Genomic DNA, 23,722 nt, shown 5'->3' with positions numbered 1-23,722 from the left:
TCGCTGAACCCAGCTCAGTAGACGCACACGCCGACTTGCAACAGGGATGTGATTGACAAAAACACAAAAAAGAGGAAGTTTATAACTGTAGCATTAAACTTGCAAAAGAAAAAATTATATGAATTCAATAGCCAATCTGATAATGATTACATTATTATCTATTCAAATAAATATAAATAAATGGTAATTATGCTCTTAAATAAAATCTTGATTAAAATAATTTTTTTTAAATAATTTAGAAAACTTTGAGTAATTATGCATAAGCACGATTTTATGTATCACATCATTTTAAAAAACATTTCTTTAATGGTCAAAGGACCTTTATGGACTTTCTTATCAGTTCTTTGTTTTTCCGATGGTCTTTTATTAACATGACTGATCTGTAGACTGCGTTTTGCAGACTTTTGATCATCAGTGTTGATAAGACAAGAAAGTTCATTTCTCACACAATTTTTAGAGGCCTTAGATTAAGAATCGCGATGTTGGATTTCAAAATCACGTGAATAAGAATCGCGATACTTGATTTCAAAATTGCGTGAAAAAGAATCGCGATGACGGATTTTAAAATCGCGTGAATAAGGCGATGTTGGATTTTAATATTGCGTGAATAAGAATCGCGATGTTCGATTTTAAAATAGGGTGAATAAGAATCGCGATGTTCGATTTTAAAATAGGGTGAATAAGAATCGCGATGTTCGATTTTAAAATAGGGTGAATAAGAATCGCGATGTTGGATTTTAAAAGTGCGTGAATAAGAATTGCGATGTTCGATTTTAAAATAGGGTGAATAAGAATCGCGATGTTGGATTTTAAAATCGCTTGAATAAGAATCGCGATGTTGGATTTTAAAATCGCTTGAATAAGAATCGCGATGTTTGATTTTAAAATCGCGTGAAAAAGAATCGCGATGCCGGATTTTAAAATTGCGTGAATAAGGTGATATCGGATTTTAAAATCGCGATGTTGGATTTTAAGATTGCGTGAATAAGAATCGCGATGTTGGATTTTAAAATCGCTTGAATAAGAATCGCGATGTTTGATTTTAAAATCGCTTGAAAAAGAATCGCGATGTTCAATTTTAAAATAGCGTGAATAAGAATCACGATATTGAATTTTAAAATCACGTGAATAAGAATCACGATATTGGATTTTAAAAGCACGAAAATACAAATCGCGGTATTGAATTTTTAAATCGCGTAAATAAGAATCGCGATGCATAATTTTTAGAGTCCGTGAATACTTACCGCAACGAGTAATGTTTAAACCGCGTATAAATTCGAATATCGATGTTTGATATTACAACCGCGTGATAACGAATCGCAATATTGAAATTTAAAAATATATATGAATACGAATCGCGACATCGGATTTTAAACTAGCGGGAATATGAATCGCGATATTGGGTTTTAAAAACGCTTAAATACAAATCGCGATATTGAATTTTTAAATTCCGTGAATGGGAATTGATTTTCAACGAAAGAAGAAAAAAATTTTCAACAAAATATCATTTACTGCATAAAAAAATTTTTCGCGCGGAAATTTATGAAAAAAGCGGAAATCAGCGGATCCGCGGAAGAATCACATCCCTGTTGCAAGTATTTAATCAAACATGTAAAATGTTTGACGCTTTCATACGCTACGGACCGACAGTATACCAAAATAAATTTTATTTTTTTTTTTTTCAAATGCTAGGCACTGAATTTTAATTTTTGCCCATGAAAATGCCGGAATTATTACTCATTTTGCGTTACTCAGTGGGCACCTGAGAACCAGAGTCATGGAGACGGGCAACATTACCCGCTATAGGGTGGGCCACATTCACACACACACAACAGAGTACAGCACAAAGAGAGATAGAAACATTCAATAAAATTAGATAGGAAATTCCGAAATAAAGTGTGGTTGAATGTACAGTGAACACATTGAACAAAGGTGAAAAGCACGCCTTTGATTAATGCATGTCAAAAATAGACATGGTAAAGAAAAAAAAAAAAATCTCATTTTGGAAAAGGGAAAAATTAAGCACTTTTTAAAAACATTCAATGTAAAAAGGGCTTTTAAAAACAAAAAATGAAAACCTTTAACTGCTTTTTAAAAACGCTATGCACCATGCTGTGCTCTCCCTGTACATATTTATTAGACACAATATATTAAGAGGAAACAACAATTACTGTGCTCTTGAGAGAGCTATATTGGGTTAACTATACTAGTTTTAATTGGGTATTTTAGGTTTTTTTTTTGGTATTGGCTATTTTAGGTTTAAAATAATCCTACCATGTTTTTTTGGGAGGACACTGAGGATACAAAGTAATCGAAATATTTTTAGAAATAAATGTTAGGATAATTTGAGAAAAAAAATATTCAAAAATGCGTCAAATATATTAATAGCTATATAGTGTAATAGATAAATAGTGTAAATATATTAATAGCTGTTCTAACAACAGAAAAAAAAACTCCGATATATGGGTTTTATTGAGAGGACACTGGGGATAGGAGATAATGGAATATATATAATAGGAAGTAATAGAATTATTTTTATAAATAGAAAGTAATTGAAACATTTTCATTGTTACCGTTTGACTAATATCCTGATGGGATCCGTCATAAACTTGTTGGTCATTTCTAAAATCTCATGAGGAAGTGTGGCAGATATCAAAACAACTTGCGTACAGGGTGGCAGATATCGATACACATCGTAAATTTGATCCTTAAATCCTGCATTCAAAGACATAATACTATTAAGACACAATTTTCATACATGTAAAATCAATAGTTCTTTAACTTAATTAGGAATTTATCTTTCTACCTTTATTTAACATTTCATCGGCTTCGTCCAGTACAAGCATTTTTATAGATCTTGTTCTTAAATTCCTTCTTCTGATCATATCTGAAATGGTGATGAAACAAGCATTTAATACAAAGCTAAGATCTTAAAATATCACAGTGTTAAAGAAATTACAGTAGGACGTCGATTATCCGCTGATAAAAAAACCCCCCTAGGATAATCTTAAAAACTGTAGTGTACTATTACTACAAAAATATAATTTCAATTCCTAATATATAGGACACGCTAACTCAATTCTAGGGTGGGGCACCTTTGGACACTGCCGATAACTTTTATCTCCCCATACCAGAAGGTTGCGTGTTCAAATCACGTCTGGGTCACCAATGTGGGGAGAGAGTAGTTATAGGCAGTGTCAACCTTCATCTATGAAAAGGTATCCCACGATAGAATTGAGTTAACATGTCTTCGTCATATATCAGTGAAGTGGAATTATATTTTTGTAGTTGTAGTACACTACAAAAACCTCATGAAATAAAGCGAAAACATGAAAAATACTTTCATACATGTGCATATTTTAAATATACAACAGAAATCTTTGATCTGATCTACGTCTATATAACTGAAACAACGAAAAAGAAAAAAATTAGTTCAGACGTTCTTCACAGAAAGGTTTAGATACACTCGCTTTCATACGCTATGAAACGACGCTACGCTGAAATAGATTGTGGCTGAATGAATTGTGAAAATGTTGAATAGAACAATCTGAAGAGCAGGCAAAATCGACATGGTAAAGAAAAAATCTAATTTTCAAAAAGGAAAAAATAAGCATTGTTCAAAAGCACCCAATGAAAAAGCACCTTTAAGTACTTTTTAAAAACTCTCTACATGGAAATATATCTAGGTGCAAGCATTTGTCTAGGCCTCACATAGGAACTTATTTTTATATAAATAAATACATTCAAAGTTCGCAAGTTTAAGCCAATGTTTTTTTTAAAAATCATTTAACAAAAAAAATCTAAACAAAAAAACAAACAAAAAAAATAAATTTAATTTTCTATTGTTTCGATAAATGCTTTGATTTTAACTGAATGAAAAAATAAATTTTCCATGAAAATAATACTAATCATAAGTAAAATTGCTAATGTGAATCTGTGTTACTTTAAATAAATGTATGTGATCTGTAATTAGGGTGGCCACTCAAATCAGGTTTCAAATTTCCCTGATTTTTCCAGGTAAAAATCTTAAAATTTCAAGGTTAACGTATTTTTTTTCTTCATAAAGTATAGGATGGAAACAACAAAAGTACTAAAATCGTAAAGTATTTTATTTAAAATTATATTTTATTAATATATCATAATGAAAAAATAATTAAAGTACATTTATTTGAACTTAGCAAGATTTTATTTTTTTTTGAATTTTTAACGTTTTGGTACAAGTTGGATGTGGAGAAAATACGCTTAGCATGTAAAATATATTGTTTTGATTGAGTAAAAAAAGTTTAATGTGAATGTAATTTCTGCACAAAGTACACCGAATGGCAAATACAGAGAGACTACGAAAAAACTTTGACAAGTATTGTTTAATATATTTTCATTAGGGATGTAATGAACAGTGATTTAGCAGAATTGCTGAATACCGTATAGTCGGCTAAACAAATCGTCTGAATACCAAATATTTGGTGGCCGAATAGTAGCATTTTTCTTCAAATTTTTTTTTTCAACATGTATGTTATTTTTTTTTTATATATAAATAAGTTTAGATATTTTTGAAAATTAATCAAAACTCAGCTATATTATTAGTGTGGGGTAAGGAGAAAAAATTATAAAAGTTATCTATTAGAAATATTTAAGATAAATAAAAACTAACTAATAGCTAGAAAAAAAACTGAAGTTGTGAAGTTGAAGAAAAAAAGAAACAGAGAATAAGCAAAAAATAGTATCTTAATTTTTAAGACAAAACTTTAATGCTGAAAATAGTATTTCCCGATTAAAAAAGTAAACATAAAACTTTAAAAGAAAAGTCTACCAGAAAAGCTTTTAAAAATGCCCACAAAAAATTATACACAGAAGCGAAGCAAAAAATAAAAATCTATTATAATTAAACTAAACTGATGGACTATCAAATTTTAAACTGAACATCTGTTTTCCAATTATAATGTATTTTTTTTTTATTTTAAAAAAAGGGTAGAAAGAAAGAAATAAGTCTAATAGAAACTCTCTTAATTGCTCCACCATAATAAAACTCTTGATATAAAAAACCCAAGTTTTTTAAAAAAGAAAAAGCTACATAGAAACACACACATTTAACACATTTTCAAGTAGTGGCGATCAAAAATAACGTTCTTCAGAAACACTCTTTAAAAAATGCTGTATCATAATAAAAACTTTGATAAAAAGTTAACAAAAAAAGGCAAAAAAAAGCATTCTAATTTCTCAAAATATAACTTTAAGGCTGAACATCACAGCATTTTTTTTGTTACCAGCTATATGTCTTACCATACTAGAAAAAAGTAAAAATAAAAGAATAAAATCATAAAATGCTGTGATATAATCAAAACAATCTAGATTCTTAAAATAGAAATTTTGCTTCTCCATTTATCTTCCACAACATAATTTTGCAAGCACATGAATATAAAAACTTAACAAAGATGTGTAAAGACTATATCTGATAATGCATAATTAAAATACTATTTTAGATAACTCTATTTAATCTATTAAAACTTTGTCAATAAATACTTGGTCGAACATTCGGCAAACAGGCCAAATGCCGAATAGTAAGCAAATATTTGCTGCATCCCTAATTTTCATTAAACAAAAAAATAATTAAAGAGAAACAATAATCTCAGGTGATTATGCATGAATAACTTTTTATACTTATTTACATTTTATTTATTACATTATATTTATTTATATTTTATTATTTATTTTATTTATATTTAATCCAAACAGTACTCTTCGTAAAGTTCACTGATCATATTTTCCTTAAACTAATATCTAGAGTCAAATGTTTAAATAATGTTGTTTTCAAGCACGATAAGCAGTATTAAAAAACTAATGTCACAAAGGCAAAATTGTCAAATTTCTTATTACATATCTCATAGAAAAAAACTAGATAAATTCTTTATATTTTATTCTTTTCTAATTCGAAATTAAAATATTTAAAGAATTCCTATCTAACTAAATGATTTTTTTAGCTTAGATCAGTTAATTTTTTTTTGCTTGCTTTTACAACTAGAAACCTGCACAATGAAAAAAAAAAAAAAAAAAAAAAAAAAGACAGTTTCATTCCTTCTTCCTAATAAACACGTATGAATAAAATTTTTTATATCCTCTGTTTATACAACATTTAACATGTTTCCCATACATTCCCTAATTTTTACCAGCTTCTTAAGGTAAAAGGAGAAACAGTTCAGGAAATCATCTCTGGAAAAAGAGTAACATTAACAAACTTTCGACATTGTTATCACTACAGATTGTCAAATTTTGAATTAAAAATCAAATATTTAGCAACAAAATGTTAATATAACCATGTTAACATATGGTTCATCCTTAAAAGAACCTTTTTTAAAAAATTGTACAATTTGTTGACAAACAATGATGTTGGTGATTGTAAGAAAATATGTCATTTGATTGGCTTTGCTGAGAAAAAATAATTCACAGATTTGGATGGGTGTACAAAATCTTTTAGAAAAAGAATATAACATAAAATCTATTAAATTATGACCAACCAATTTGTGGTGAATTTTATGAAATTAAAAGTACTAAAACATTCTTAACAATTTAGTCAGAAGAAAGAAAAAAACTTAAAGCATCGGAACAAGCGATAAATGGATTCAACCCACGGTTTAGAAGTGAAACAAATGCTACTTTTATAAACAGAAGCAAATATCTTAACTCCTATTCAATCCCCACCACAATCTTTGCCTTTCCTAAACTGTCTCCAAAAAGGTTTCTCCATTCATTTAGCAATCACGGGTTTTATGTGGCATTCTAGTTTAACAGGGAATAATGGAGTGAATTTTGATGCACGCAAAATATTGTTAAGTTGATATTTCAACTGTTTGGCAATAAATTTCTATTTAAAAAAAGTCAGTTTAACGGATCATAAAATATTTTAAATTAAGAAAATCTAAAAAAAAATTTCAGCTTTTCTTTAAAATTCCCTGATTTTTTCAGGTTTTTATCTAAATTTCCCTGACTTTTCCAGTATAAAAAAAATTCCCTAATAATTCCAGGGTTTCAAGGTTTTTCAGGTGGGTGGCCACCCTGGTAATTTTAAAATATTTCCGCAAATATAAATGCAAAAATAAGTTAATGCGAGTAAATTAAGACATAATTTCTCTAACTTTTTTAAAATTAAATCAGACCACCACCAACTCTATGTTATAGTTTTTAAAATTATTTACAAAATGCGATTAAAGAACTAGTTAAGTTCAAAAGTTTACATGTCTTATTAATCTTGTTAAACAATACATTAAGCTTTTTGAAATCAAAAATATAAATGGGAATAAGGGGGCTTCTCTGCATTTAATTTTTGGCTTAATTTTTATATTTTTTCTTTAGTTATCGCATAAACAGATCCTATTGCATGTGTTATCAGTGATTCTGTTAGACTTAAGTTATGGGCACATGACATATATAAAATAAAAAAAGAATGAAGCAGGTCGTATCTGCGATATAAAAATATGGCAGGGTGAAACACCCTTTAAAAAAACTAAAGAAAAAAAAAAAAACACAGATCTTTGTCATTAGAAAGTCAAATTCCCAGTTCAGTTTCTGTTATATATACATAAACACACACACAAGAATTCAGGATAATGAAAAACTAATGATACATACCAAATACCCTTCCAGGTGTACCAGAAACCACATGCTGTCCATAATCTAATTTTCTGATGTCTTCTCCCAAATTTGTTCCTCCAATACAAGCATGACACTGAACATTCATGTAATCTCCAAGGGCTAATATAACCTGCTCATAAAACAGTTATTTCAGTTCTTATTCCACACATTGTATTCAAAATTCTACAAATCAATGCAGCAGGATATATCATTGTGGGGAAAGTTATTAACGACCATGTCAACCTTCATATATGAAAAGGTACCCCACAATAGAATTGACTTAACATGTCTTATATACCAATGAATTGGAATTATACTTTTGTAGTCGTAGATACACAACTTTATGTAATAATTTTTTAAAAAAAAAGAAAGAAAAGAAAGTAGGGTTGATATTAGTAAATATTCCTATTTTTTGCACATGCTGCTAGATCTGTAATTAAATTGGGGGAAAAAAATGGAAAATGAAGTCTATTTCGAAAAGGAAATTTTCTGATTGTAAAAGCTTGTTACGCTAATTAGTGAATTTTATGGAAAGGATTAAATCAAAAAATGGCTTTGAGAAAGACTATTTTAATTATTTATCAATCTTCTAAATGCTTAATGAAGTGTATGACGTTTAATGAAGTGCACATTGATTAAGTTACTGAAATCATTCTCTATGACAGAATTAGATAAAATGAAAAACTTTCTGCAAAAACAAAACCTTAATTATAAAAATTTCTGTGAGCAATTATACCTAATTAACTGTTAAATATTACAATATATTAATCTTAAATATCACAAAATAACTCTAGACACTAGTTACAACCCTTTCATTTAGCAAAATTTATGCAGCTCGACTTGAAATAGAATGTTCCCAGTGACAGGAAGATAACTTGCCTTCAAGTTTGTGACAGTCTATTAATAAGCAAAGTCAAAAACTAGTCTTTAACATCAAAAATCCAATCAATGTTCTGAGATAAATAAAGATCACTAAATGTAATCTTATTTTTCCCACAATCAATATGCATTTTATTATCTTATTATTCACAATTTTATTATCATATCATATCTCATCATCTCATTGTATCAAGATGCATTTTATTATTTACAATCTGGAAGGCCAACCTTTTTACACAAATGTGGAAAGAAAACTAACTGCCACATAAGTTAAGTAAACTAATAACTAACTAAGCATAAAAGTAACTATCACATAAGGTTTTGACATGGGTCAGCATTAAAAATATTCATGTTACAACAGGAATCTTTGTCTCCAGTATATTGTGCTAGCAAAGCTACCCTCCCTGAAATGCGCTATTCTTGTTTCAGGGCATGTAGCAAGATTTTTCAACAAAAAATAAGCACCTTTTAAGTACTTTTTAAACACACAAAAAAAATTCATAATTACGACCTGTGCATTCATAAATTTTTTTCCCCCCTATCATTTAAAGTTCTTAATTTATAAGCATAAAATCAATAAAATTCAAAAACATTTTAAACAACTGTACATAAGCATGATAAAATAACTAGTTTCTGGTAAATATTGCAAAGAAAATTATGCATTTTTCGTAATTTAAAACGACAATCGACATGGCAAAGAAAAAAATATCTCTATTTAAAATATAGAAAACTAAGCACTTTTTTACAAACCCTGAATAAAAAAAAACACCTTTAAGGCTTTTAAGAAACTTAAATCAAAAATAAGCATCTGCATCTTTAAGTACTTTTTAAAAACACTATGCACCCTGTGTTTCTATAGCAACAGAGAGCCTCCAACTTTGTGTTGGGGGTAGTTCTTTCCATAGACAAACTATAACCAGGGGTCTTTCCAGACATTTAGTGAAATTGTGAAGAAACTACTCATAATTTGTGAACATAAAATAAACATTAAGTCGCATTCTTTCAACCAGGGAATGAATTTGTGCAAATAGGGTTGCCATTGCAAAAATTGCTAAAAAAACCTTTCAAAGAAGTTTTAAAATTGTAAAAAGATACAAGTTTCTGCTTAACAATTGCTGCTGCTACTAAATTAGATAGGCAACATACAAATATTTGGTATTTTGCCTATACTGCTCAACACACAATATTCATTTCAGACGATTAATGGAAACAAAATCAGTCACAAAATTCACTGTGTTTTCCCTGTATGTATTAAGAACAAATTACTGTACTCTTGTATAAGCTATATTGGGCTAACTATACTACAGGGTGTGTAGCCAAATCTTTGAATCAAAAATAAGCACTTTTCAAAAACTTTTTAAGCACTTTACACAAATTTTCAAGCACTCAAAAAATTCATATTGAATCAATGATATTATTGAAAAACAAAAACTTCTTATGAACAGTTTTAGCATTAAAAAAACCCAAAAAGAAACGGATGTAAATCGAAACAATAAGTACTTTCCCACATCACCGAGTGAATTCAACTTGACTCTGAACTCAGAACAAAAGTACCCTTACCCCATACATCAAAAAAGTGTTAGAAGTAAAATAAAATAAACAAGAATAAAATTAAAATAAATAAAAAAAAAAAAAAACATTTAATAAGGATCTGACTCTATCCGAATTGGAGCACTCGGGTTTCAGTTTCGAGTGTGCGCGTATGCGCAAGTCATAACGTGGGTACGACATGAAGTCCGTGTGAATGATTACGTAGCAAACACCCCATTTTTCGTGAAATGCAGGGGATCTGCCAGATGTCACTGAAGGGAAAAAAAAATTATTCGTGAAAAAAAAGCACTTTTTAAAAACGCCAGCTGAAAAAAGCACCTTTAAAAGCTTTTAAAAACGAAATCCACCAAAAAGCACCTTTAAGTACTTTTCACAAACGCTACGCATCCTGATACTAGTTTAAATTGCTGGAAACACATAGAGAAAAAAAGGAACAGCTGAACATACTTAAATAATGTTATAGTAAATGAAATAGTTTAGTATAGCTGAAATATCATCCTTATACATTCCATAGATTGAGCTTTGAGTTGTCACAATTTTTTTAAAAGACAAAAATAAGAAACAAAATTCCCAGTATTTTCCCAGATTCTAAAGAAAAACTCCAAATTCCCCGTTATTTCAGGTGTTTTTTAAATTCCCTGTATTTTTCAGGTTACCCTGTTTTAATTTGTTACACATTAAGTAAATTTAAACAATTCTTACATTTATAATACTTCATTTAAAAAATTGCCAGAAAATAATTTTTATTTACATAATTTTATGAATAAATATAAAATGATCAATTATTTATTCACAATAAAAAATTATCTATTAATATCAATAAGAATGTACACGCGATATTTGTTATATTTTCTCAGAATACTACATTTGGAGTTTAGACTAAGGGAAACTTTGAAAACTTAGTTCGTCTCTAGTCTTTCTTTATATTTGTCAAGGGTCCAATTAAAAGATAAAGTATTTTGTGAAGGGACCATTTTTATGGAAAGATATTTTGTGAAGGGTCCGTTAACAGACTCAAATTTCTTTTAAACAGATCCATGATAACAAACACAATAATCAAGCATACAATAAACAATCACGATTAAAATTAAATTTAACAAAATAAGTTCACAAGCAATATGTTTTTTTTTTATAGATACTACAATACAAGTTCAAATGTGAAAATTATAAAAATTCAACCTTTTGAATTTGAACAGCCAACTCCCTGGTAGGTGATAGGATAAGAACTTGTGTTTCCCTCATTTCTGTTTCCAGCATTTGGAGAACTCCTATGGAAAAAGTAGCTGTTTTCCCAGTACCAGATTGAGCTCTAAATATTATAACAAAGAGTTAAAATAATATCTAATCATTCTTTAAGAAAAATTGCTTTGAAGATACAACATTTTTTAGTAGCGTAAATAATAAAAATTGTTGCTGAAAACTATGACATTGTAATTACCTAAATAAATTTTTTTTCTTCCCAATAACATGATTAAAATTTCATTAAATGACTTATTGTCAAATACCATGATCCATTTAGTCATGTTGGTGGCTAATATCATAATTTTTATATAAACATTAGTGGTCCAGCATTAAGTTTCGACATTAAAAGAAACAAAACATACTTCTTAGAAATTTTTTTCCTCTTTTATTAATAATTGATTTAGAAAATACATACATACACCAGGGGTCTGTCCAGACGTTTTGGGAAAGGTCCTGTTTTTTTAAAAAAAAACTTTTCATAATTTGTGAATGTAAAATAAGCGTTAAGTCACGTTCTTTCACCCGGGGCATGGGTGCAAGTTGGAAAAAAGGCCAAGACTGAAAATTTTTTGACTGAAATACCTAACATACGCAATACCCCCCTCGACATATGTAAACTATCTAAGGAAGCTTTACCATAATACATCAAGTTTAAATACTGCACAAAAAACATTTATTCATCTGTCTTTTGATAAAATAACAACAGGACATAAGAAAGTAGACCAATAACATAGACCTAAAAAATATTTTTAAGGACAGAAAAAAAAAAATCCGATTTCTGTCTTCGAGTTAGTCTTGTTTCCGCCTTACTTTCGTCCGTGGACATTTTCGAAAGACGGAAATTCGTCCTGAGGACGGAAGACTTGCACCCATGACCCGGGGTCCTGCTTTTGTGAATTTCTGCAAATGGGTCCTGCTATTTCCTGTTCAAGAAGTTTTTAAATTTTAAATAGATACAAGATTCTGCTCAACAATTGCTGCTACTAAATTAGAGATGCAACATACAAACATTTGGTATTTACAGGGTATCTGCTACATTTTAGATTTTCAAATTCATGACTTTTCATGATTTTCCATGACTAATTCCAAGAGTTTTTCATGACTTAACGAAGTTACTATTTTCTCGACAAAAACGCAACAATGAATTAAAAAAAGCATTATAATAACATTAATTGAAATTATAGGTATAACCAAAACTGCTATACTCTGCATTTTTATATTTATAGATTTTAAATTTAAAAAACAGAGTAAAGAAAGAGTTGAAACAATAAACTAGCTGAAAAAAATACAAAAGCAAATAATTTTTTTCTGTAGAATTATATTCTAAAGAAACTTTTCTTGCTCATCTGAAAGGAAAGAAATACTCCTGATTTTTCTGTTCTCATTTTGGAATAAAAGAAATTCTCCAATGACTGGTTTGCTTCAACTAGAATTTTAAATTGATAAAATTTTTTTTTAAAAAAAAATTTTAAATCACAGAAGAGTTTAAAAGATAATTCCCTCTAGAAATGATGGTTTTTCTTTCATTTTTTTTTTAAAGAACACCATAATTTTTAAAGAACATGATAAAATAATTTTATATTCTTATAAAATATGCCTGAGTGGTGATTTTGTTAGGAATTCAGATAGTTGGAATAGGATGAAATTAGGGAGGGGGGATTCCATTTTAAAAATTTGATTTTTCGGAAGTGGTGCAAGTGGCAAAACATGGTTTTGGAGCAAGAAAAAAGCAATTTTGGAGCAGCAAAACAAAGATTTGGAGCATATTTAATAAAAAAAAATTTAAACAAGAATTTAATAATAAGAGTTTTTTGTTCATTAATAACATATCTTATTATTTACACTTTTTTGAAGGTCCTTGCATAAACAAATTAAGTTTCTTTTTGGTATCTTCCAATGCTGTTAAATATTCTGCTATCCTCGTCTTAGCCTCAGATAAAAGGAATAGAATTATTAGGACATAGAATTTTTTTCTGAAGAAGATAAAGATGTCATCGCATTTGTGGCATCTAGTCCAACTATTACATTTGAATTTTGCCAAATTTCTGCATTTTCTACATCCAAAGATTTTAAGTCCTTTCCTGTCAAACTAAGAAAAGCAGAACTTTTTAAAAAACTCCCTAACAATGCTTAAACTAGAGACACCATTTCATCATACAGCAAGTGAATCAACGGTGTCTCAGTTTGGAAAAGACCTAAAAAAATTTCTAATATAGCTGAAATATTTTTTTTTAAAATGAGCTTTTGGCAAAAGCAATTTAAATAAATTCAATATTGAGTGGCTCATACTATTTTTTAAATTAATAATTACTTTATTTAATTCTGTAAAAGGTAATTTAAAACTCTAATTAATTTAACTTAAAGGTTATTGTGTATATTTTTCTTAAAATTTAAATAAATATTATAGTAGAATATTCAACACAACATTAACAAGATTAATATTGATCATACCGAATTCATAAAAATATGTAAAGAATTAAGCAAACTTTAATAAATTTATATTACAAATGTTAATTAGTGAATGACCCCTAAATTTACTTAAAATTGATGACCTAGTACAATATTTTATTAAAGAAATAATTAAAAAAATTAAATATTTTTAAATGCAAATACAATGAGTATTGAAGCTAAAAATTCTTTGTCAGAAGTAAATTATTACATTGTCCCTACACTCATAATATTTAACAAATCTGTGATAATTAAAATTTTTTATATCAATTATTTTAAATCAAATCATTAAGAGATGAATTATAAAGTATTTTTGAATGACAAATCTGAAAAATCATAAGATTTTTTTGCTGCTTTAATAATTCTGAAAGTCCCTCTCTTCATACTTATCTGCCTCTATATATAATTAAGTTTTTTCCTAAAACAAAACAAGAGCACTGAAAATTTTGAAAGTAATAACACAATAGTAATAAAATGCAATAAGTAAAAAAAATATCAGTAAAAAAAAGTAATAAAGTAAAATAAATGTTTAAAAACAATATGTAATTAGTGGATGGTCCCTCAGATAAAAATTTACGTTTAAGAAATTCAATTAATTCTATCCTTATTAAATTAAATGAATAAAAGGGAGATGGAAATTTTGAGGTTCTGAAGCTTTGTGATTTTTGACTGCTCTGAGAAGCAACATGAAAACATGTACTTAGTGAATGGTCCCCAAGTTAATTCCAAGATCATGGGTACTATTCTATAAATAGAATAGAGCAAGAAGGCCATTAGCTTGCCATTGACGAAGACGACGGCACTTCAATAACGATAAAATTAACAAGAGAAATAAAACTTTCTTTTGCTATTAAAATTTGGCAATGTTTAGTTGGTCCCCAAAAATTCGAGGGAAGTTTCGGTTCCATTTCGGAAAGTGGAAAATGAAACCTGAAATTGAGAATATCTTGCAAAATGAAGCAGAGTTGCACATGAGAGTGCAAGAATCCTTCCCACTGAATCCAGAGCAACCCATCACATGGCAGTAGCTTGGTTGCCGCAAAATTGTAACTTGGCGATACCCAGGGAAAAATATCCCTTTTGGAGCAGATAGGGGCAATTTAAGCCTACCAGTTCAATTTGGAGCATGTAGGCGCAGGTTTCCAAAATTGGCACGAATCGGCACAGCACTTGCAACACTGGGAGACCTAAATTCATGACTTTCCATGATTTTTTTAAAAAAATAGCAAAAATCATGACATTTCATGACAAATTTTGTTCAATACTGAAATTCATGACTTTCCATGATTTTTCATGACTTTTCAGTTGCGCGGATACCCTGTATTTAGCCTATACTGCTCAACACAGAATATTCATATTGGACGAATAATGTGGAAACAAAATCACTCACATTTTTAATAATTTCAATTGACATATTTTAAATAACACAACTAAGTAAGGTATCACATTTAAGGTGTTACACATTAAGTAAACTTAAACAATTCATACATTTTATAATATTTTATTTAAAAAATTGCCAGAAATTAATTTTTATTTACACAAATATTCAATTAATTAATTTTAAGAATAAATATAAATGGATCAATTATTTATTTACAAAAAAAAAATTAGGATCGAATATTAATAAGAATGCACACACGATTTTTATAAAAGTAAGAATATTTTCTTAGAATACTACATTTGGAATTGAAACTTAGGGAAACTTAGTTTGTCTCAAACCGCCCCCCGGGAAGGGTTTATTCGACGAACAAAACAATAATGAAAATAAACAAATTTGTGAAAGGTCTGATTAAAAGATAAATTATTTTGTGAAGGGTCCGTTTTCTAAATAGACCCTTGTATACTCATTATGTAAAATATAATTAGTCATATATATATATACATACACTATATACACATATGTATAGCACAATAAAAACAAAAATGATAAAAAGAAAAACGAAAAATATTAAGAAAAATAATGGAACTCATAAAATAAGTTGTAGATGTACTATAGAAAACATGGAAAATAATATAAAAACGATTAATGAAAAGTGAGAAAGAAATTTTTTTTTATAAATATCTCATATTAATAATTTTTCTTCCCTTTTTATAAATCCTTATCCTTATTATATTCCTTTTCATGTTTTTTTTTTTACCTTTAACTTTAAATATAAATATCATATGTTATATACCAGGAATAATTGTGACAGAAAGTGAAAAACCCTGAAAAATTTATGTGTATAAGATTGATATCAATTTATATACCATACATGTTTCATATGTAACATTGTTTTTGAACTAACATTAATAGTCAAATTACCTATTAATGAAGCATATCACAAATTTACCATAACTAATTCAAGAAAAAAACCTACTTCTTACTAGAATTGCAATATTGGATTTTAAAATCATGTGAATATGAATTGCAATATTGAATTTATAGATCTTGTAAAGACAAATCAGGATGCATAATTTTTAGATTGTGTGCATATGAATTGCAATGTGTATTAAATCATATATAAATATGAAAGTAAATGTTTTAAGTTTACAACCGCAGGAACATAAATATAAATGCTGAATTTTAAAAATGTGCGAATATGAATCTCGACATTGAATTTATAAACCATGTAAATGGGAATCATGATGCACAATTCTTATGTGCAACTTTTAAATAAGGTAAATACAAAATTGATGTTTGATATTAAAATCACGTAAACAAGAATTGCGGTATTAGTTCAGTGCAATTGCAAACGCTCAAAATGGCAAAAATTTACCAAACCAAAAGAGTAAAACTGGCGGAAGAATAACATGTATGTAAACGTCTTGGTAGAAAGTTTCAAAACTTCGTCGGATTTTAAGTTTTGATTTGCAGAGTTTTGCGAACTTATGGTTTTGAGATTCATAAAATTCTGCACAGAAAAATCACATGCAGGTTTTTAGAAATTGAAAAATAATACAAAAAACACTGAATGCAACCATGCGTGCTATGTATTAATAAATATCTTACTGAGCAATGACATCTCTTCCTTTCATAACAGGCTTGATTGATCTTTGTTGAATTGCTGATGGTTTCTCAAATCCTATCATTATAAGAAAATGTATATTAGGTTTTAATTTAATATGTCATTCAAACAATTCATATAATAACATAATTTAACAATTCACATAGGTGTTGGTTGGGGGTTTGGACAAGGCACTTGGGTTTTAAAGTGTCCAAAACCTTGAACATTGGTAAAAGGTAAAAATTCTATAAGTGTAACCATTGTATTTATAATAATTACATATATTAATAAATATTTGATACCTTTTATACAATTTGCTATAACTTATTAAAGGAAAATAATTTAATAGGAAAAGATTTATAGCTTTTGAAGCTCAGCAAATCACTGAACAACAAAAGTGAATACCTTATCCCTTAAATACGAATAAATAATGCAACATTAAAAATAATTATAAACTTTTTTAACTAAACACAAACTTGTCTTCTTTTTGCTTCTTGTTGAAAAATTAAAATTTAATTTTTTACAATATTTATTTTATAATTGTGACATAATTAGAGTGAATAGGTTTTGGACAGGACGTTTAAACCGTAGATTAATCCATTCTGTCGCAAACCTTGCCAACTCTGTCAAAAAAGCCACAAAGATTGCATCAACAACTCAGATACATGTTAAAAACGTTCTATAAAAATATTTCTCCTTAAAATCCATCATCTTTCAAAAAAATATTTATAATAATTGCATTGGAAATAAAAAACAGTTTACATTTACACAAACAACTATGTTTTCACCTCTATTGAATAAACTATAGCCTTTAAAGGCAATGAAAGTCGAAAATATAGATTTATGCATGACCTAGTCAAAAATGTTCTCATAATGAAAAAAACTTTTAGTGCTAGTACTGTTAAATGGGTGTTTTCAATAAATTCAGGTTCAAATTTAACTACAGACAATGATTTTTAAATTTGGATAAAATTTTAAGCACAAAATTTTACAATAGCAAAATTGTTTTTGAACATATGGGACAAATATAAATAGAAATTTACCATTCATGAATGATTTTTATTTGCAAAGACAATTTTTGAAAATATTTTCTTATTTTACCATGACAAATTATGTCTAAATTTTCATAAAATAGGTTACATTTAAAAAAAACCTAGGCAAACCCCTTTATACTGTCACTACTTGAAGCAAAGTTTTTATAAATTTGTTCAATTACTAGAAGTAATGTGAAAAGATACGTATATAAAAAAAAGTTTTGCAGATTAATAATTTGATATATAAATGAAAAAATGTAATGATTATAACAATTATTTAGTGGTTGTAATAATAATTTATCAAAATATTCTTTTTGAGGATCAGCAATGAATTTTGAACGACACAAAAGTTACAGAATTTTCTGCACCTTTAGCAAATGACTCAGAACTTATTTATAGAAAATGAAAACATATTAAGATTTTTTTAGATACAAAATAGGGGAAATGATTTCTCTGGCACACAAATGACATTTCTTTGAAATGTCCAAAAAATTTAAAAACTTCTAACCAAAAATAAATATTTAGCAAAAACATAACTAAAGCTGAATTTTTTTTTACTCATTAATTATAGCCAGGGTAGGCAGGTTTTTGACATGTGACAGTTTAAACCATGGTTTAAACCGTCACGTCAAAAACCTATATTCATATGTGAAATTTAATTAATACATAAAATTTATATATTTTTTTATAAAGGATAGTGTTTCCTCATAAGCAGTATATTTTCAAATGTTCTGCAACGGGACTTATTAATCTATACAAATGTTCTGCAAGAATTTCCCAGCGAAACAAAGTCAACTTTACGTTAAATACTGTATTTTCATTTATTAAAATACAGGATTACACATAGATACAATACATTATTTTTAAACCAAGGCAAACATTTTTGATTTGTTACTTTTTCAATCACTCTTGAAGCACAAAATTTTGTTAATGACGATGATGAGAATGAATTGTTAATAAAATGCATATGATATGAAGGTCCGAACATTAAAATAAGGGCTGCCTTAAAAATCTTTCGAAGGGACAAGTGCCCAGATGGTGCATCATTTGCAAACACAAACATTCGTTGGTCTGTTTTTCCAACAACTTCTTCATCTCCATCGAAAGCATCTGGTCTTTTACAAACAATTCTGTTAATCGTGGATCCCAACGATTCACAAATTGCTTCTGAAATGGGAATGGAAAATATAAAAGTCATAAACTTTACGAAATTGGAAATCTCTGAATTTAATTCTTTTACGGCTTGCTTTAGAAGCTCTCTTGATAAAAATAGTGATCGACTTCTCCTGCTGTATGCTTAAAACTGATACACCCATATTATAAAGAAGTTATATCCATAACCTAATTCAATAATTTCCTCCTCAGAATGGCAAAAATACGGAAGAGGGAGATTACTGATAAATGTGCTGAAATTTGTGTCTCTTATTCAAGATACAAATTGTTCTGCAGGACTTCGTTTGTTCTGCGACGTACGTCACAGTTTTAGGCACTTTCTGCTTCTGGGAGTGTTTCTAAATATGTTCTAGAAAAAATAAATTTAAAATTTTGAAGAAACACTTATATTTTGAATAGTAACCAAAATCTTGTACTTTTGAAAACTCACATCTTTTGTAATATTATGTATTCATTTTCATGTGTTATTGAAAATCTGCAGTGATATTATTAAGAAATTTATTTATAACCAAATTTAGTGTATAGTATAGATTATACTAAAAATTAGACATTTTTAAAGATAAACATTAGCAGTTTTGTACATTAGACATCTTCTTTTAAAGAAAAATCTTTTTAATATTCTTTTAAATCTTCTTAATAATCTTTTTAACATAAGACAATACAAATTTAAGTGCTTTCTGTTAAATACACAGAGTAGCTCGTGTGTTGCCTTTAGCAGTAGAGTGTATATGTTGTGCGTGATGGAGACTGAATATGCCACAGTCATGAGTAGCAAGTCAACTGTTCAACGTGGATGATCCATCGAAGTAGGCGTTTCTGCCAAGGTGGGCATGCTTACATCACATCCGGTCACCAATGTGGGGAAAGAAGTTATCGACAATACCTACAATTATCTATGAAAAGGTACCCTAACATAAACTCGAGTTAACATGTCTTAAACTATTGAATTGATATTTTTGTAGTGGTAGATAGACTACAAATGCATATCATAAAGAAATATTAGATTGTGTAATCCCCTCAATATCACTAAATCCTATGTGTACAAAAAAGTTAGGAAAAACTGTACCATGAAATATTCTTAATATTTTGGAATAACGAAATTAAAAAAAGTAGCAAACCAATAACCAGAATTTCATGTAAATAAAATTACTTCAACTTAAGATTTATTGCATAATATAGAAATACATTATTATGTAAACATTGTTTAAAATCCAGAACAGGCAATATAAAATGTATAAATAGATTTCTTTTCCATTATCAAACACTAGAATACATTTTCATTAAGTTCACAGTTACTTGAAAATCTGGTAGAAATATGAAAGATATGGAATCAGTCAGAGGGAATAATACAGAGTGAATAATACTCAAAACCCAAAATAAGTGTCTCAAAAACGGCAATCATATAGTGCTGAAATCATCCATAATAATAGACTTGCATCTTAGGGACAGTCTGTGCTATGATTATTGAGGGTTCAAATTTCATTTAGTTTTATCGATGGCAATATTAATTAACTCTTTGAAACAGAGTAAAAAATGTATCAGAAAAGTGCAAACAATTAAAAACATAGTTGTTTTCTAAAAGAGCGCTTTAAGGATAAAATCGTTTAGTAAGACGAGTGTGACTAATTGGGAAGAAAAAATAATGAGTTTTCATGTTACCATATGCATAGATACCACGAAGTAAATCTTCCCTAAGACCAATTGCATCGAAAGTGGGAATAATTTCAACATCTTCACTTGTATCAAATTCAACATTTGATAAATCAGGTTCCACGACACGACGATTGCGAGCGGCCATTTCTTGCTTGTTATGTTTAGAATATGAACTGTTGCCCAAGAAGTAAAGTTGCAGTTAGTAGAAGCTAAACTATTAATTTTCCGTTCAGAGTTGTTTTGGCAGCCGAAATTGTATTGGCGATCGCAGCGCTCGAATACGCCACTCACTTACTTACTTTATTTATAAACAATTGGGCACCTGGGCTGCGCAGCGGCCCCTATCCCATAAATCTAGAAATTTACATAAGTTTAAAGTGATAAAATTTTGAATTTAGCAGTCGATGTGGTAGCTAATACAAAATTACAAGCGCTTTGCTTGGGTAAATAAACATTTGAATATCGAAACTAAATTTACACATATAAATAAAAACATAATTTGAAATATATATACATAGGTTGACATAGTTAAATATAGTGGATATAACATTTGAATATCGAATCTAAATTGACGCATATACATATAAACATAATTTGAAGCTCGAATACGCCATCTGGGGAGAGACCGGTTTTATACCTTTGGCCCTTCTCCCTTCCCTCTCCTCCCCTTTTCAGTTGTACAGGAATATACTATGATACTTTCCCTTTTTATTTTAGAAAAATATTTTTTAAAATTTCCATGATGCTTTTCCTTAGAACTATGTTTGATGTATTTTTCAGTTCCATATGGATGGTGTTTTCTATACTGGAAATGCTGCAAGTTCTGTTCCGCCTACATTTCCGGGTTACTGTTTCCAGTGTATTTTAAAGCCATTTGACTCACAACGTGATCATTGTGTTTTGAGATTTTGCAAACGTAGTATTTGATTACTTATTACTTATGTTTACAATGCTAACAATATTTGTGTTTACAATGATAAAGGTGCTAACATTAACGTAAGGTTGTGCGCAGCTTGCAACAAGAACAAACAGTAATAAACAAGTGGAAAATGGCCAAATGAGGATTGCCAAAAAAGTGATAAATTTCCTCCCAGAAAGCATGTGACATTATGACAACCTTGAGTTTTAACTTTACTTTCATTGTTACGAAAAGGTTTGCGGTAAAAACCTTTTTTCAATGACGTAAAAATATTGCAATTTCCAACCTTTCCACCTTAAAGGAAAGCTAAATGATTTTTAAATCTTTTTTTAAAAATATTATTATTTAGGTTAAAAAACAAGCAAATTGTAAACCTTATTTTTTGCATTTTTGTTTGCTGTCATGATTAGATTAGCAGAAATATTAAGCGAAAACCTTTTTCAATGGAAACAAAATAAAGCAAATATTAACCTTTTCAGCGAAAATATTAATAAATAATACGAAAATATTTTGCAAAGGGCCTCATTTAAAGGAAAGCAAATAAACGAGCATAAGACCATGATTTTGGATTGTTTTTTTAAAGTCTGCGAAAGTACAATACGAAAACTTTCTTTGAAAGGTTTCTCGACACAAGTATAAGTAATAGTTCTTTTTTAGAAACTTTTCATTCAAACAATCTTATTAAAATAATAAATAAAATTTGAATCTGGAGTTTAAAATTGACTCTTCAATATTTTGTTACATATTTTTTTTCCTTCTCGAATTTGGCTTTAGGGGTCCTATGCATTGCGGATCCTTTATAATGTGGGGCCTTCTCTCGTTCCTTTTACCTTATTGCAAACCTAATTATGGTATAGCAATAAAATATTCGCGCGAAGAGAATTTTATTTAAAATATTTATGTGCTGAAAAAATTCGCCCAACAGTCTATTGTGAACTAGAGGGTCATCGATATTAAGACTCCACAATTTATAATTAACGAGGAGTGGTGGTGAAAATAAAATCAGCATTGTGCACCTACCGCCATTATTTCCCTGACAAGCTGGTACCCGCTATACAGCAGGGTGGATTCAAAACCTAGACCCACAGTTTTTTTCATCATATCTTTGGAGTGAATTGAAGAACATTTTGTTCACAGAACTCGATATATAGTGTACGAAATAAAAGCCAGACCAACCTGAATAGATTTTGATCTAATGATTGAATTTTCACGTTTAATAAATCAATCTTAATATACCAAAAAATAGTACCAAAGGGAATTTTTATACACTATTTAGGGGGCACATAAAGAACCAAAATAGATTTTGTAAATTAACCGGAAGAAAGTTCTTTAAGCTATATATTCGTGGAAGCAACGTGTGAGTCGTGGTGTGGTTGTTAGCGCCATGGGTAAAGAAGTTTGTTGAATCGGTGATCAGGGGTTCGGTCCTGGTCACGGATTAATTTTTAATTTTTTTTTCTATTTACTTAATTTTACTTTTCAAAATATATTTTTCGATATTTCAGTGAGAATAAAGTGGTATATATATAAAAGTAATTATTTTTCTTTGGGAAAGAGAGAATAATAGCTGAAAAACGGATAAATTTCGACTCCGGAGTTACGCACACGACTCACTACGTAACTCCCTTTAATATTAACTTATAACTTTCAAACCCTGCCAGAAATTAGAGTTTTATATACCAAACAATCGTAATAAAGGAAATTTTTATTCACTAATTAGGGGGCATATAGAGGGCCAAAATAAATTTTGTAAATTAACGGGAAGGAAGTTCTGTAAGCTATATATTCGTGGAAGCAACGTGTGAGTCATGGTGTAGTTGTTAGCGCCATGGGTAAAGAAGTTTGTTGAATCGGTGATCAGGGTCTCGGTCCTGGTCACGGATTAATTTTTAATTTTTTTTTCTATTTACTTTTTTTACTGTTTAAAATTTATTTTTCGAAATTTCAACGTGAATAAAGTGTTATATATATAAAAGTAATTATTTTTCTTTGGGAAAGAGGGAATAATAGCTGAAAAACGGATAAATTTCGACTCCGGAGTTACGCACACGACTCACTGCGTAACTCCCTTTAATATTAACTTATAATTTTCAAACTCTGCCAGAAATTAGAGTTTTATATACCAAACAATCGTAATAAAGGAAATTTTTATACACTAATTAGGGGGCACATAGTGGGCCGAAATAGATTTTGTTAATTAACGGGAAGGAAGT

The 23,722-nt window shown here is 28.9% G+C and overlaps 1 protein-coding gene across 1 annotated transcript in view; it reads right to left on the bottom strand.

Annotated features, from left to right (window-relative positions):
• Positions 1–20,880, bottom strand: part of LOC107439726 (eukaryotic initiation factor 4A-III) — a 37,690-nt gene extending 16,810 nt beyond the window's left edge. The window contains exons 1-6 of the mRNA XM_043056116.3: positions 20,597–20,880; positions 16,736–16,808; positions 11,236–11,365; positions 7,624–7,756; positions 2,807–2,887; positions 2,574–2,715 (exon numbers count right to left, since the gene is read on the bottom strand). Coding sequence (XP_042912050.1) covers positions 2,574–2,715; positions 2,807–2,887; positions 7,624–7,756; positions 11,236–11,365; positions 16,736–16,808; positions 20,597–20,735 — 698 coding nt within the window. The 5' untranslated portion in view covers positions 20,736–20,880. The remainder of the gene's footprint in view (positions 1–2,573; positions 2,716–2,806; positions 2,888–7,623; positions 7,757–11,235; positions 11,366–16,735; positions 16,809–20,596) is intronic.
• Between the last annotated feature and the right edge of the window lie 2,842 nt (positions 20,881–23,722).

Source organism: Parasteatoda tepidariorum, chromosome 8 (assembly GCF_982258835.1).
Source record: "Parasteatoda tepidariorum strain Cologne lab strain chromosome 8, Ptep-v5.0, whole genome shotgun sequence".
Lineage (NCBI taxonomy): Eukaryota > Metazoa > Arthropoda > Arachnida > Araneae > Theridiidae > Parasteatoda > Parasteatoda tepidariorum.
The sequence above is the reverse complement of the archived record's forward strand: the minus strand, read 5'-3'. Positions and strand labels throughout refer to the sequence as shown.